Genomic DNA, 17,706 nt, shown 5'->3' with positions numbered 1-17,706 from the left:
GAAATCACTAAAGTGTTCATATCTTTTGACCAGTCAAGCTACTGAGAGCATACCTTAAAAAAGTCAATGACAGTGATATAGCCCTTTTTTATTCTCAAGATGTGCGTACAAACATTGACATTCAATCTTTGTATTCTGATTATTACACTATTTTGTTTCTGCAAATTTGATCTATTTCAGAACCTTACCAAGAGTAAGTTCTGTTAAAGTGAGGAAACTATTGATGCTAAAATGAAATCCGTGATTATGAAATCTTAGCAAAAATAATAATCCTTTTACCTAAAATAAAGTGCTTTTCAAGTGAGAAAAATAATTAGCCTGCTCCTCCTCAACCCCTATAACTACATTAACAGATCGTTGTACAACTAATAAATGAATGGAAAAACATTTCAGAACTTAAACTGCTAAGTATTTAAGAATGATTAGAAACCCTCTTGTTTTATCTGTGAGCTTGCTTTCCCAGATAATTTTATAAAATAAAGAAGTTTCTCAGACACAATGCCAGTAATTTCTGATAATCAGTCAAGTTAAATATTAACTTTGTTGTGATAAGGTCTCTTAATTAATTTTCAACATGCTGTTAGGGACGTACTTGTAATGATATCCAAAAACCCACAGTGGAGCTATATGCTTAACAGATTTAGGCTATGTTGGAACAATTCTAGGCCTGTTTGTCAGAAACACATACACTAAAAAAAAGGCTAATTTTAGTATATGACATGTGACTGTGATGAGATCTCATTTAAAAAGATTATAGAGTAGTATTCAGATTTAACTTTTACTGAAATCTAGAATAAACAACAAATATTCACCTTCAAGTTTTCATTTTAGGATTTAAATAAGGTTAAACCAAAAAATGTTCATCAGTTTATGTCTCTTAATAACATTATGCCTGGAGATCATCTCATAGTCTTCAATAAAGACTTACTAAAGTCAAGGTCACTATTACTCAACTAGCTCCTCTCTTATGCCATACCATTTGATGTTACCTCATCTTTCATCCTTCTGCTGTCATCTACTGACCAGGACAATTACCTTCCTCAATAACTTCAGCACTTGGCAGGCATTCTTACTTTAGTTTAATCCCTGTTTCATTATCTATGACCCTTCTTAAGAGCTTATTTTTACAGTTCATAGACTACCTATCTTTTGTAACATTAATCTTGACAACTTTAGCAATACTGATTTCACAAACTTAAAAATACTTCACTGCCACCCTGAGATTGAACTCCAAAATCTCCCTTCTCTGAATTCGACATCCTTAGGTCTTTCACAATTTCAGTCCTGTTCTTGCTCTCTTCAGTCTGTTCCCTAAAGCACCTCCCAGACATGGCACATTTTCTGGCTTTATTTACCTATCAATCATTTTAACGTTGTATTCTACACAATAAGAAACTGTTGAAATGAAATTCAAAATAAAGCCCATCTCCACACCCAAATCAAAGCTAAAGTAAAAAAAAAAAAACACCCAGATGCATTTGATGAGTTCCCACAAAGCCAAAATAAACTAAATCCCAGTAAAATGACAGAACCAGCAGACGTGAATGCTAAGGTACCAAAATTAAACTCTGAAAAAAGTCTAGAGAATAGAAAAAAATGTCACAGGGGTAAAAAAGGACAAAAAGAAGAGGGGAGAGTTTGCAAACCATATGCCAATGACTAACTTCAACTTCTGACAAAATTCTAGAATATATTAAATGATATCATAGAACCAATATGGCTTGAATACATGACTGACAAACTTCACTTTATTTTTGAAGAAGATGCTGTAGTCCATTTCAGGGATCCTTTGAATTTATTGGTGTAAGCAATACCCAAAGAACTAAGTCCCTCCTCAAATGTGTTATTAGCAACTGCACTGCAACTTACAAAGATTTCCTGGAAGAAAAGTTAAATAAACCTGTTCAAGTTAAGTGACTATCAGTTGGTATAAAAAAATCTTGAGCCAAGGTATCCTGCCTCCAAGACTTGCTTTCTACCCACTTGCCTTCATAATGCTGTTCTTCAGTCATTTCAATTGTGTCCAACTCCTCATGAATCCTATCTGGGATTTGGCAAAGATACTGGTGTGATCTGCCATTTCTTTCTTCAGCCCATTTTACAGATGAGGACACTAAGGTAAAGATGATTAACTGCCTAGGTCAGAGTCACAAAGCTAGTTAAGTGTCTGAGATGAGATTTGAACTTAAAAGATGAGTCTTCCTGATTTTTGGCTCAACAATCTATCCAGTGAGTCACCTAAATGTCCCGTGCCTTATAGATATAACTTACCTAAAAATTTTTAAATGCTATTTTTCTCCCAATATAAGTATAAATAATTTTTAACATTTTTAAAAATTTTGAATTTCAAATTTTTTCCCTTCCTGAGAGAGTAAAGCAATTTGATATAACTTAGTCATGTGCAATCATGCAAAACCTATTTCCATATTTGTCATTTTATCAAAAAGGATAGACCCAAAGGGAAAATTTTTTTTAAAAAAAAACAGAGAAAAATAATATGCTTCAATTTGCATTGAGATTCTAACATTTCTTTCTCTAGAGATGAAAAGCATTTTTTTCATCATTAAGTCCTTTAGGATCTTTATATTGCTGAGAATAATCTTTCATGGCTGACCTTCACAGACTATTGTTACTACTGTTTTCTGGTTTCTGCTCACTTTTTTTTTCACATAAGTGTTTCCAGGTTTTTCTGAAATTGGCCAAGTTCATCATTTCTTACAGTACAATGGTATTCTTCACAATCATATACCACAACTTGTTCAGGCATTCCCCAATTGATGGTTACTTTTCAATTTCCAAGTCTTTGCCATTATAAAAAGAACTGCTATAAATATTTTTGCACAAATAGGTCCTTTCCCCCTTGTTAGATTTCTTTGGGATAAAGACCTCCTGGTGGCATTGTTGGATCAAAGGATATGAGCAGTTATATAGCCCTTTGATCATGGTCCCAAATAGTCTCCAATATAGTTGGATCAGTTCACAACTCCACCAACAGTGCAATGATGTCCCAATTTCCCCCATATCTTTTTTAACATTTATAATTTTCCTTTTCTGTCATATTTGATAAGTATGAAATGGTACCTCAGAGTTGTTTTAATTTACATTTCTCTAATAGTAATATAGAGTATTTTTTCATATTAGAGTATTAGATAGCTTTGATTTTCTTCATCTGAAAATTTCCTGTTCATATCCTTTGACCATTTATCAACTGAGGAATGTTTATCTAAATTTTAATTAAATTATTTTTCAAAATCTCTTGTGCTAGTCTATGGACAAGATGAAGAGATGTGAGCTAGGCAATAATATAATTCAATAGATTAGAAACTATTTGAAAAGACATAAGAACAATCATTAATTATTAGTTAGATGTCAATTTGATGGCATCTAGGGCAATATTCCAGTAATTTGCATTTCATATTGCTATTTACCACTTATAATATGAATTAAAGCATAAGTATATAAGTTAGTATAAAATAAGTTAGTATTAAGTATGTAAGTTAGTATAAAATCTGCAAATGATAAAAAGCTAGGATAAATAGCTAACACAATAAATAACAGAGTCCTGTTAGATAAAAATTTAATACAGGACCCAAAGGAGCTACAAATGGCTTTATTATGGACTCATTTTTTAATTTTTGAAATTTCATATTATAAATCAATTTATTATTAGAGATGTGATATAGTATATGGAGTAGCTTGAGAAGCAGAAAGACCCAGATTCAATACAATTTCCAACACATAACAGTTACAAGCAATTCTTAAAAATATTTTTTCTTATTAGAATGGGAGCTTCTTAAGGGGTTGGTCTTTGTTCCCCGACTTCTTTTCTCTATCTCCAGCACTTAACAGTACCCGGACAAAGTAAGCACTTAATTAAAGTTTGATGACTCTGGACAAGTCAGTGTCCAAAACAACACACTAAGATAGTAACAGAGAAAATGCTGACCAACATGTGCAGAGAAAGTTCTCTCACCAGGGTGTTCCCTGTGCCAATGAAACAACAGGCCCAGTCTTAATCTCCCTATTTAATTACCAAAGGCAGAAAGAGAGAAGCAGGAACAAAAAAAATAGCTGGGATAAAATGTGTCCAAAAATGATCCCAAATTTTTCTTATTCAACAATTCTTACTTTCTCTAAGTCTTTTTTATCTCTTGTGCTGCCTTCCCCAATTTGGTGAATAATTTTATAATTAGATAATGTATATGTATGCATGATATTATTTTCAAATTTCAATGATAGGAAAGAAAAATCCTCAAAGAATGAAAGGTTAAATTTCAAGGTTAAATTTAACAATTCAAGTAAAAAAAAGAAATACAAAGATTTAGTTACCTAAAAGTGATAAGTATCTGACTGGTAGTCAATTCAATTCAATGAGTATTTATTAATAATTAACAATATGCTAATTTCTGAGGCTACAAAGATGAAAAGAGACTCTGAATCTCAATTGGAAGCTACTTGTAAGAAAAAAGGCTATTCAAGATATATCTAGAAAAAGGAAAAGTAACCACCCTTTTATAGTTAACATTAATCAAATAACTATATTATTATAAGTTAGGAGTGCCATTATTTTAAGAGGATTGGAGGCAACCAGGCAAATTAGGGGACCTGAATTCAAAATTACATGAGGACATGGCAGACCTGAGGGTGTTTATTATATAGAAAAACAACTTAAGGAAAATACACTTACTGGTTTTGGTACAGTTTTCAGGATGATGTCAGGTGAGAGAAAATCTGTTTTTAATAATATGTAATGGGTAAGTGATAAACTAACCAAACTCAAGTCAGACTCCAAATCTAGCATGACAAGTCAGTCTTCATTTTATGCAATTTCAGACCCATGTTTTCATCTTTAAATTCAAGTCACATAATCTATATGAAAACTTGGTAATTTGTTACTTCACAAACAAAACCAATGGGGGCAGCTCCAAATTCGGCCTCAGACACTTAATAATTGCTTAGCTGTGCGACCTTGGCCAAGTCTCTTAACCCCATTGCCTTGCAAAAACAACAACAAAAAACCAAACAAAACCAGCAATTAAATTATTTTTCTTTTTCTTAAATGAATCCCTGGTACTTAGAACAGTACTAGGAAGTAAATGCTTGAGAAATGTTTACTGTATTGTATTATGAAAGTGGGACAATTAAGAAAAAAAATCCTTTATAGCAGGTCTCTCTGAAAAAGGTCTTATATCCAAGCTATATAAGGAAATGATTCAAATATTTAAGTGGTAAGTCATTCTCCAAAAGATAATGCCTAAGGAGGTGAAAAGGTTATTCTCAAAAATAGAAAATTCCTTTGGTTCAGCAATACCACCACGAGTCCTTTACCAAGTTACAGCAGTTTTCGATGTAGCAAAAATCTGTTAACTAAGGAGATGCCCATCAATTGGGGAATGTCAGTACAAATTATGGTTATTGTGAATGGAATGGAATGTTATATGGAATGGAATGTTATATACTGCAAGGCATGATAAAAGGAATGGTTTCGGGGCAGCTAGGTGGTGTAGTGGATAAGGAGTCAAGAGTACCTGGGTTCAAATTCGGTCTCAGACACTTAATAATTACCTAGCTGTGTGGCCTTGGGCAAGCCACTTAACCCCATCTGCCTTGCAAAAAACCTAAAAAAAAAAAGGAATGGTTTCCAAAAAACCTAGCAAGAGTGATAAGAACTGATAGAAAGTAGAACAAGTTGTGGAATTCTGATCATTGCAACGATAAGTCATAAGCCCAGGTGACAAAATACAACTCTCTACCCACTTCTTTCCAGAGATGATGGGCTTAAAAATAAAGAATATGTCATACAGCTTTGGACTTAGTCAATGTGGGGATTTATTTTTACTGGACTGTACAGATCTGTTATGAAGATTTTATTTTTCTTTTGTTTACAAATACATATAAATAAATTAAAAGAAAAAAGACCTGTTATCAAGATTTTCTAGTGTATCATCCAGTAGTATAATACTCTTACTCTATAAGTAAAAGAAATCTCAAGTTGATAGTAGATTTCCAAATAATCTTCAAGATTTCCTTCAAACTACAGCTTTCATTTCCAAAGATACAATAATAACTAAGCTATCAGAAATGGATTTTATTTTAAGTGAGATTCTATCATATTCTAAGCTAAGCAGATTAGTGGTAAAGAAAAAAAAAGGATATGATTAATTAACTGCCAAATTATTATAATTTAATTCAATTGTTAAGTCTGCCTTGGCTCACTTGTAGAGGATTTTATAGCAAATTCTCAATGAAATATGGTGAAAGTTTTATAAAATAAAAATAAAAATTCAAAAGTTTTGGGGCGGCTAGGTGATGCAGTGGATAGAGCACTGGCCCTGGAGTCAGGAGGACCTGAGTTCAAATCCAGTCTCAGACACTTAATAATCACCTAGCTGTGTGGCCTTGGGCAAGTCACTTAACCCCATTGCCTTCAAAAAACTAAATAAATAAAAATAAAAAAAGAGAATCATACTCATGTGGTCACCTAGACTTTGCTGGAAAACCAATAGTGAAGGGAAACTCACAATATCTAGGGAACGATTTTCTATTTTTTTATTATTTTTTTGCAAAGCAATGGAATTAAGAGACTTGCTCAAGGTCACACAGCTGGGTAATTATTAAATACCTGAGGTCACATTTGAACTCGGGTCCTCCTGACTTCAGGGCTGATGCTCCAGGAACTATATTCTACCACTGTCTAGCCTTAATTGTTAAGAAGTATTTCTTTCCTCATGTCCAATTGGAATTTCTCTTTGAAATTTCTATCCTTTGTAGCCAGATAGAACACGTCTAATAACAGACCTTCAAATACCCAAGGACAATTTTCAAGTCCCTCCCAAGTCTTTCCTGGCTATTAAACACACCTATTATTTAACACACTGTTCTTTTAATATATGAATGCCTGTGACAAGCAGTTGGATGGCCAGTCCAATAGTTCGTACTTCTACCTAGGACAGGAACCACAGATGAGAAGTGAAATGAGTCCAGAACTAGACAAAAAGAAGAAAGTAGGCTAGATTACATATGCTACATGCTTTAGGACTTACCAAGGAGTTTCCTGACACAAAAACTCAAGTTTTTCCTCATGAAAAATCTATTTTAAATACTAATTTCTCCCAATCTAGTCATCTACTAGTTAAATAAAATGAAAATCCACATTTATAAGGTCCCAGATTCATTAAGGTATATTCTCTTTGTGGGATTTTAGAATTATAAAGATATTCCTCCCTTTATAGAGTAGAATTCCTGAAAAACTAGATTATCAGAGTTCTTCTGCAATATTTTCAACAGAGTCAAAAAGGTCTGAATTTTTAGAATTGTTTAAGATTTACTCCTGCAATTATCTGTGCCATAAGACTGGATTTTAGACAATTTTTATTTTATTTTTTTTAAGGTTTTTGCAAGGCAATGGCCACACAGCTAGGTAATTATTAAGTGTCCGAGTCCGGATTTGAACCCAGGTACTCCTGACTCCAGGGCCGGTGCTCTATCCACTGCGCCACCTAGCCACCCCAGATTTTAGACAACTTTTAAACAATGTAAAAAAAAAAGCTTTATTTTATATTTATAGCTGTATTACATTCTCTAACCCTTATTCTGATGCTTTATCATGGAATGGAGATGACTTTGGGATTTCTTTAAAGTTATCACTGCACATGGCGGACTTGCTCATTCCATCAGTGCAACAATCAGGCACAATTTTGGGGTATTTGTGATGGAGAATACTACCTGTAGCCAGAGAAAGAATGTGGAGTTTGAACAAAGACCAAAGACTATTACCTTTAATTTTAAAAAAAGTTATCTTATTATATAATTTTGCTATCTCTTATACTGTATTTTTCTTCCTTAAGGGCACATATGATATCCCTCTCATAAAATTCAACTTAGATCAATGTATACCATGGAAACAATGTAAAGACTAAGAGACTGCCTTTTGTGGGGGGTGGGAAAGGGAAGCGAGATTATGGAAAATTGTAAAATTCAAAATAAAGTAAAAAAAAAGATAGCAATTATAAAAGAGAAAGTTATCGTTGCAGAGCACAAATCAGGCAGGTTCCACCAAACTAGAAAGACTTTATCATGGATCCTGCAACGTACTGAGGAATAATAAGACTAGTTAAAGGGCACAATGACAGAGAAGATAAAATATGGGTCAGAAGGTGTTTCCAAATAAATGAAATCAATCTTGTTAAGAATTAAATAATCAAGGACAGCTAGGTGGCGCAATGGATAGAGCACCGGCCCTGGAGTCAGGAGTACCTGGGTTCAAATCCGGCCTCCGACACATAATAATTACCTAGCTGTGTGGCATTGGGCAAGCCACTTAAAGCCATCTGCCTTGCAAAAAAAAAAATTAAATAATCATTATGCTAACTTGTACATATACTATGACTCCCAATTTTTTTCATGCATATTTTTTTTGTTTCTGCCATTGGAAATTCATTAAGGGAATAGATTATTTTTACCCATTTCTCCCTTTCTTTAAATGTGTGTCATGTCAGCAAGCATTTTTTAAGTGGCTATTATGTATAAGATACAATGTTAAAGACTAGGGATATAAAGAAAAAGACAGTTCTTACTGAAGGAATAAACAGTCTAATAGGTATGATCTTAGAACAGTGCCTTATACAAGTAACAGTCACTCAAAAATATTTTATTGATTGGCTCAGAAATAAGAATCTCTCACTACCATCAAGAGAATGAAGGGAAAAACTTGAAATTTTGAGCAACTTCTTAGTACCTAACACAGTCAATCAGCATTTATTAAGCTTCTACAATGGGCCAAAGGAAAAAATATTCCTTAAATCTTGAGAATGCTTGGGGGGGGGGGGGGGACGGCCTCAAGTGTGCAGGTAGGAGATTAAGCAAAGGTCTTAGCTAAATATGGAGTTTGAGGTGAGTTTTAAAAAGTGAGGAGGAAAAGCATTCTAGACAAGGGTAAACAGACAATGCAAAGGCAAAGAGACAGGAAATGGGAGTTCCCTATGTAAATAGCAAGGAGGTCACTTCTATCTAGATCATAGCGTTCCTGCAGGAGCTATGTGTAAAAAGACTGGAAAGATAAAAATTGGTCAAGTTGTGAAGAGTCAATGGTAAATGTCAAAGAAAAGAGTTTGATTCTAGAAGTAATATGCAATCCCTGGAATCTGAGTTAGGGTAGGAGTAGCATGGTCAGACTTTTGCTTAAGAATATCACTTTAATAGCTGTGTCAAAATCATAGAGAGAGAGGGGGCCCTTAATCTGTATGTGTAAATTACTGCAGGCTGCATATCGATGAGGAAGAATATTCTATTAATAATAATACCTTGTTCATAATAGAGGGAATATTTGATGGTACAAATGAAATCATCAGGTGCTACCTGGAGAAGAAGCAAGAAGACAAAAGAAAAAAGAGAAAAAGAAAAGTTTACATAGTTCAATGAATAAATCTTTAAAAGGGGAAAAAGAGATAAGGATCGTGATCCTAGTCCTTAATTGATAAGAAAGGAATGGAAGTTACCCAGGTTACCTTGCTTATAAACTCTTTCATGAGTTACAAACTCATTTCACATTCAAATACAGTTTTTATCTGTATTCCAAAGCAAAAAATCACTTTAATGATACCAATGTAAAAAATTAAAACAAAAGGTATATTTAAACTATTCTATTCTTGAGATGGTAAACAAGTACTTATGCTCTTCAGTAACTTAATCTGCTGTTATTAACATTCTCATCCTACAGTTTCTCCCAGATTTTCATTGATTCAATAAATATCGCTCAAGCATTTACAATGTTGTACACACACACACACACACACACACACACACACACACACACACCTTACTCCTCCTGTTGGTCCAAAATTTAAAACCAACAACAATAATAAAGCCAACCAATCAGAATCAATATCAAAACATATCTTATTCTAGAATTTATAATCTCAAATAATTTATTCAACTGTATCTGTCCCTTACCATAACTGCTGATCATATACTTCTAGCAGAAAGATGAAAAGCTCAATAGGCAAATAATTTTATTAAAATACAACAGTCTCATATTCATGTGAACAAGAACTAATAGGTGATTGATCCCCAAATTCTCTGTAGAAGTGGGAAACTTTATGGAATAATGCATAAAACATCAAGCTTTTTCAAGCTTTCTCAATGCATTAACTAGATTTACTAAATTTATCTTCCTTATTCAAGGAACAATCTTTGGAAAGGCACAGGAGAAATTATTGGCAATGGAAAGATATGAAATGTAGCAAAAATAAACATGTTTTAAAACAAAGGTGAACAATAACCATCTATTAATTCTTTATAATTGTACAGACAATACTGTTAAAGATGTAAAGATGGACAATTGAAATTCATAAGTTCAAAATTTCATTTTAGCTAAGAATTTTAACTTCTCTCCCAATAAGTCTATACTAACCACTATTAACAGATAGTAGAACAATTTTATACAGAATGAAGTATATTTGTTTCATTTAAGTCATGATCCTTGGTCATAAGGAGGATCACCACATATAACTAGTTTAGCTATAGTAAATTTACAAGTGATCCCATTCTAATACTGCATAGTCTCAGCAACTTTTATTTCTCCTGAGCATCTTTTGATGCGGGTAGCCCAAAATGGGAAACAATTAAAAGAAAAGTTAAAAAATTCAGGGTTCTGTATCATTCAAAATTGCTATTACAAACTGCTAAAAGAAGCCCTAAGAAGTCATCCAATTTATTTTACTGGACTTTGACATTTAACACAGCTTAAAATGAGTGTGCCTACTATGTCTGAGTAGATTTTTATAAGACAAAGACTTTTTAAAGTATTACAATAGAATTAGACAGGTAATACTAAATAAAAGCTAAATTAGCTCTTTCAGATACCTGAAGTTAAAAATAAACCATAAAGGATGAACAAGATAAAACATCATTTTAATAGACAGAAAGATAATTTGTCCATTTCAGTTATTTCACAGGGGCTGTTTTCTCAACATAATCTTATTTTTTTTTCTTTAGCACATCTGTTTAACAATTACTTGTCAGAATAGATTTTAGAAAGCAAAGTCCAGCGCAATTCATAAATGTATAATATTAAGCCAAGCAATTAATTTGATTAGTAACTTGTTCAGATATATTATCAATCTTTAAAAACTTTTAATTCATCATGTGATGCTTTTAAAAATTAATACCTAAAAGTCTGATTATTCTTAATAATATATTTTCAAAGCATATATGAATCTAAAAAGATATAAGCTATAACAAATATCTAAATAAGATTAAATCCACAAGTTATATGAAACTCCAACTATTTTACAGCAAGAGTTAAACATCAAAGCTAAATCATTCTGGGTTAAAAGATGGAAGGGTAATACTAATACTTCAATAAATGCTTTTCCTGGGGTAGCTAGGTGGGGCAGTGGATAGAGCACCAGCCCTGGAGTCAGAGTACCTGAATTCAAATCCGACCTCAGACACTTAATAATTACCTAGCTGTGTTGGCCTTGGGTAAGCTACTTAACCCCATTGCCTTGCAAAAAAACCCAAATAAATAAATAAATAAATGAATGAATGAATAAATAAATGGATAAATAAATAAATGCTTTCCCAAATAACAGAATTATTCCCACTTTGGATGTACTATTTTATTAAGATGATTTGTCACAATGAAATTTCTTCCATAGTTTTCTTCTTGGGTGGTAAAACTGGGAGGATCAAAAAAGTAAGACCCTCAACAGTCACCTAGCTCAGTTAGTAGTCTCCAAAGATAAAACGATGCAATATTTGCAAAGTCCCTAGCACAATGCTTGGCATATAAAAAGGTACTATATAAAAGTCTATTTCTTCCTAAGAGATAATCAGGATCCTGAGAAGGTCATGGCCTGCCCCAGAAGATACATGACCTAGTGGTCAGATGACCTTTATTGTGTTAGAAAATTGTCTCCAACACAACCATAATTATTCTTATTTTCAAATATGCCCCCCACCCACCCACTATACCACTTTGGGGCAAAAACCAAATAACAAATGGTCCCCTCAGGGTAGTTATAATTCTGGGGCACAAGTATTCTGGTCAAGTGGATAGACTGTATTTGGAATGAGGAAGTCCTGAATTCAAAACTAGCCTCAAACTTATTAGAACTGGGTGATTTTGGGTAAATCATTTAACCTCTTTGTACCTCAGTTTCCAGGCATAACAGCAGATGGAGGCACTGGGCTTGGAATCAGGAGGACAAGAATTCGAATCTAGCCTTAGACTCTTGACACAAGCTGCATGACCCTAGGCAAGTCACTTAACCCTGATTACCTCATATCCAGGACCCATTCCAGTCCTCCTGATTCATATCAGACCACTGGAACCAGACAGTTCTAAAGGAGAAAGTGAGGCTGGTGACTTAGCACAGCCTCCCCTCACTCCAATTCAATTCATGTGCTTGTCATGGCGTCACCTCCCCTGATAAGTCTTCTTTGTAAATGAAGGGAGGGAGGGGGCAGCTAGGTAGCTAGGATAAATAGCTAACACAATAAATAACAGTCCTGACTTCAAATTTTGACCTCAGACACTTAATAATTGCCTACCTGTGTGACCTTGGGCAAGCCACTTAACACTATTGCCTTCAATAAATAAAATTTAAAAAGAAAATGAAGAACAAACATCACTCAATTTCCATATTTGTAAATTGGAATCAAAGGTCTATATGGTATTTTCCAGGTCTAAATCTATAATCCTATATCCTAACCTAAATATTACTGGGAACCCATACCAACAACTGGACAGGTCCCACCAACATCCCATCCAACTCCATTTTGGCATCAGGCAATCTGGGAGGCTGGCTCTCTGAACTCTGGTGAAGTAAAAAATATAACAGGCCTCCCTGATACAGGTTCAATAACTAACACCTCCTCCATGAAGTTGAAGCTAGTTCAGAAGTATCACACTCAAACAGAAATTGGGGCCACTAAACAGTTCATAAGGATCCCTGAAGGCTGCACACTGACTTAAGTTTTAAAACGCTATATTGAGGGGTGGCTAGGTGGCGCAGTGGATAAAGCACCAGCCCCGGAGTCAGGAGTACCTGGGTTCAAATCTGGTCTCAGACACTTAATTCCCTAGCTGTGTGGCCTTGGGCAAGTCACTTAACCCAATTTGCCTTGCAAAAAAAAACCTAAATAAAAGTTATATTGAGAATTTTTAAACATTCATTTAGTTAAATATTTCTCAATTACATGTTAATCTGGCTTGAAATACACTCAGGAATATAAGACAGGTATCTGATACCTCTGGACTAATTCTTTCCTAAAAAAGAAAAAAGTTGACTCCCAGTCAGGGGCCCAAAACTGCTCAAATCACACAGTATTAGAGAGAGATTCCTCAGATCTTATGGGGGTGGCTTCCTGGTCATCTATGGGCATAAAAAAAGCCTGTACAAGGACTTGGTGGTTGCAAAGATTTCTAAATAATTGTGATTTTGGAACCCAAAAGCAAAACCAAGTCTCTTAAAAGAAAGACCATACATAGCTCACTCTTCTTAAGAAATAGAATAAACAGGCTTTAGCTAGCACAAATTACCTACATAGTAGGTAAGCACTTAACACACTAAAATACATCAATAAGTACAATTAAACTTACTTTATAACTACTTAATTTTAATATATCAATTTCAATACATGAAATATTAACTTTCCAGTAATCCTCTATTGAACTGGCTATCCTTAATCATTTATTCTCAAACACTTTTCTTTTTAGTTTTTTTTTTGCAAGGCAGTGGGGTTAAGTGGCTTGCCCAAGGCCACACAGCTGGGTAATTATTAAGTGTCTGAGGCCGGATTTGAACCCAGGTACTCCTGATTCCAGGGCCTGTGACACCTAGCCATCCCTCACACACTTTTCATTTTATATGTTCAATTAGTACATAACTCTGTTCTTCAACCAATATTCTTTCTACTAAACCATATTTTCTCAATATTTGGCTCTAGTCGCCCAATCAATTCTGAATCCATCTTACAGTACTATCATGCAATCTACATATTTTCATTTGTGAAAGACTGTTAAATGTCTTGTTGAGATCCAAATATATTTATCATCTTTGTGACAATCTATGAATCTAGTAACTATTTTATAGGGGAAAAAAGATTAATTTCAAAAATCACCTATGCTTACCCTACACAAAATTTTAACCTCTCAAAGCAGGTGCAAATCTTTCTTCTAATTATGACTAATGTTGAGATCAACAAGCTATCTTGGATAGTTAATATTTGGGCAGGTGTGGCATAGTGAAAAGATACTGGATTTAAGAATCTAGTAACCCTGGATGTGAATTACTGCTTGTATGACCCTAGACAAGTCAAAGTACCTCTCCTTAATTCAATTTCTTATATATAAAATTAGAGAATTAGACTTGATGTTTAGGGTCCCTGTAGATTCTAAATCCAATTACTTCAATCAAACTAATCACACTGAAAGCATTATAATTCTTAAAATGAAGAAAACAGATATCTCAAATTAATTGGAACCTGATTCTACCAGTTAAAAAAACTATCTAAATCTCAAAATTATCATCAAATGAAATCAAGTGAGAGGTTAAGGAATAAATTATCTTCCTGAGAAAAAACAAAGCAGTACAGAAGAAGTCAAAGGTTTTAAAAAAAAACCTTTCCAAATCAAAGAGACCTATTGTTTCACTCACCTAACATCTCAAAACTCTTAAAAGATGTTTTAAATTGAATTTGCAAAGATGCAAATACAATATCTCCATAACATTATAAATTTTAAAATTTAAATACTGATTTTCTACTAAAGAGTTCATAGTAATTTCTCGTTTCCTTTACTAGATCCTCAATTCCACTATCTGTGATCAGTCCACAAGTCTGGGTTCAAAGTTTCTAACTCTCTTCCCTCTACACAAACTCACCTGGAATTTTATCTCATCCGTTATGATGAATTCAATAAATCATCTTTTTTGTTTCTTTGTTTTTTGGCAAGGCAATGGGGTTAAGTGACTTGCCCAAGGTCACAAAGCTAGGTAATTATTAAGTGACTGAGTTCAAATTTGAACTCAGGTCTTCCTGATTCCAGGGCCAGTACTCTATCCAATGTGTCAACCTAGCTGCCCCCAACAGTCATCTTCATGCAGATGATTGATTCCCAGAACTATATATCAAGCCCTAGCTGGCCCCATAAGCTCCAGTCTTTTGTCACCAACTATCTACTGAATAGCTCAAACTAATTGGTTTATAATCCATCTCATCATTCTCTGTAAAACCCCTGTCATCTTCTGAATTTCCCTATTGCTGTCAAGGAATCCTCCCTGATGCCTAGGTTCATAACCTCAGTGTCCTCCTAAACTTCTCACCCTAACTCACCCCACACATCCAATCAGATGCCAAATTTTGTCTATCTTTTTATTATCCATCATCTCTCCATTCACACTATGTCACAACCCTAACTCAGGCCTCTATTGCCTCTCTAACATAGGCTATTTGCAATAGCCTCCCTAATTCATTGGAATTCCTGCCTCAAGTCTCTCCCCAGTTCAATTCATACTCTACTTATATACCAAAGTGATTTTACTAAAGTGCAGTTGTGACCATATGACCTCCATTCAATGAACTCCAATGTTCCTTCTTACCTACAAGATCAATTATAGAATCCTCTTTGGCATTTAAGGCTTTCACAAGCTGACCCCCTTTCTACCTTTCCAGTCTTCTTACACACTAGCAACCAGTCAATACTGATCTACTGCTTGCTATTGCTAACAGTGACCACTTTATCTCCAACCACAATGTCCATATGTTCCACTAATTTCTTCCAAGACTCAGTCTGAATGCCACTTCTCCTTTATCTCCTCTCTTCCTTAGTTCTCTCCTCCACCCTGTGCCTCCAGCTCCAAGATTCTTCCCTTCCATCTTTTACACAGGTTTTCTTAGCTATTTAAATCAAAGCTCCTCGAAGACAAACTGTTTATTGCCTTTCTCAGTATCCCCAGAGTTTGGCATATATTAAATGCTTTTGGATTAAAAACATCTCTTGTACAATGCTGCATTTATTCCTTGACATTTCTGAAGCAGTTAAAGAAGCATTATATACTCATTTAGACTTGAAGAGACTGAAAATACATGGTCAAAGTCACATTAATTTATAGAAATGCTAAGCAAATGAACAGAAAGTACCACAATGCTCTAGACCAAAAAAAGAAAGTTAAATTTAAGACTTTTATGTTCCCAAACACCAGTATTTTAAAAGAATAAACATTTAGCAGTGAAAACTAACAGAGAATATTACCCCATAAGGAAAGGTTAAAGTAGGATAGAAAAACTACAATGTCTCACAGTACAAAAATTCTATGCCCATATTCCCATGAATTTTGAATAACTTAAAAAAAAATTTACTAACTCTTGAGTTTGCTCCTCAATAGAGCAGGTATGTTTGAGCTACAATAAGCCTTCGCTAGATTAAGATCGAGCATGCCCTGACTGGGCTACCATATGTCTATTTACCTCTCCTCGACCAGCAATACGTGTAATTTATTGCTAAAAAAATTTCAATTTATAATAACAAAAATTACAGAAGTCTATTTAAAAAAACTGTTCCGGCATATTTTTTACTTTTAGAGCTTTATATCAGAACAGCACAAAGATTTCTTTAAAATCTTTTAAGCGTACGCATTATTTTACTACAAGATCTAATGGCGATTCTCACAAGAAAATACCTTACAAAAAATGAAGTGGTTAAAAAGTTTTCTAGTCTTCCCACCCACTCACAGAAACAAATCAATAAATGCATGAATGAATAGTAAGTAAATCGTGCTTATATCGAAAGGTGCAGAAAACTTCCCGGACGAGCTTTAAGCAACCACGCCAACAGCCTCGGAGGGCCTGAGGGGGAAGTGCACAGCCGGCCGTCGGCCGCTCCCATAAAAACTTTTTTTCTGACCTTTGAAATCTGCACAACTTTTGTCTAATCCAAGTTTTACAGAAAGGCGCGCTCCCCCCTCCCCACAAGTCTGGGGCTGCGGGCCTCGGGCCGGGAGTCTGGGGGCGGCGCCCGCGGCGGCTGGGGGGGGGTCACAAAGCCAGGCCGCGCCGCACGCTCGGCGGCCGCGCTCCGTCCTCGGGCCCGGGGCTCGGCGGGGAACGCCGCCCGCACCGCGCCCCCTGCGCGCCGGGGCCGGGGCCGGGGCCGGGGCCGCTACCTCTCGGTCCTTCAGGCCCAGCAGCAGCACCTCCTCCATCAGGGTCAGCCGGGTTTCCTTGGAGTCGCCCTTGTCGTCGTCGTCCTGCTCGTCCCGGCGGCTCTGCTCGTCGTCGTCGCCGCCGCCGCCCCCCCTCCGCCGCCGGCCGCCCGCTCCTTGTCGGCGGCGCTGCGCGAGGCCTCGGTGCGGCGCTGCACCAGGCCCGAGCTGCGCTGGGTCAGCGAGGTCATGACTGCGGCCCGGGCCGCGGGGCCGGCAGGCCGCGGCGGGGCGCGTCGGCGCGAGCGCGGGGCCGCCTCCCCTCGGGGCTCCGCTGGCCCGCGGCGGCCCCCACGGGCTCCGCTTCAGGCGCTGGGGCGACGTGCGTCTGCGCCGGCGCCGGCGGCGGTCATGGAGGACGGGCCCGGGAGAGAGGCCGGCGCGCGGGCGGGGAGGGGGCGGCGGCGGCGGGCGCGCGGGGGTGGCGGCGGCGGCGGCGGCGGCGGCGGCGGCGGTGCCGGCGGCGGCGACTTTCCCCCAATATGGCGGCGCCGTCTGA

General features: G+C 36.3%; 1 protein-coding gene across 1 annotated transcript in view; it reads right to left on the bottom strand.

Moving 5' to 3' along the window:
* GOLPH3 (golgi phosphoprotein 3) overlaps positions 1–17,436 on the bottom strand; it is a 50,184-nt gene extending 32,748 nt beyond the window's left edge. The window contains 2 exon segments of the mRNA XM_074205790.1: positions 17,169–17,300; positions 17,303–17,436. Of these exon segments, the coding sequence (XP_074061891.1) occupies positions 17,169–17,300; positions 17,303–17,398 (228 nt within the window). The 5' untranslated portion in view covers positions 17,399–17,436.
* Positions 17,437–17,706: the final 270 nt, after the last annotated feature.

This window comes from Macrotis lagotis, chromosome X, assembly GCF_037893015.1.
Source record: "Macrotis lagotis isolate mMagLag1 chromosome X, bilby.v1.9.chrom.fasta, whole genome shotgun sequence".
Classification (NCBI taxonomy): domain Eukaryota; kingdom Metazoa; phylum Chordata; class Mammalia; order Peramelemorphia; family Peramelidae; genus Macrotis; species Macrotis lagotis.
This window is presented reverse-complemented; position numbering and strand designations above follow the sequence as displayed.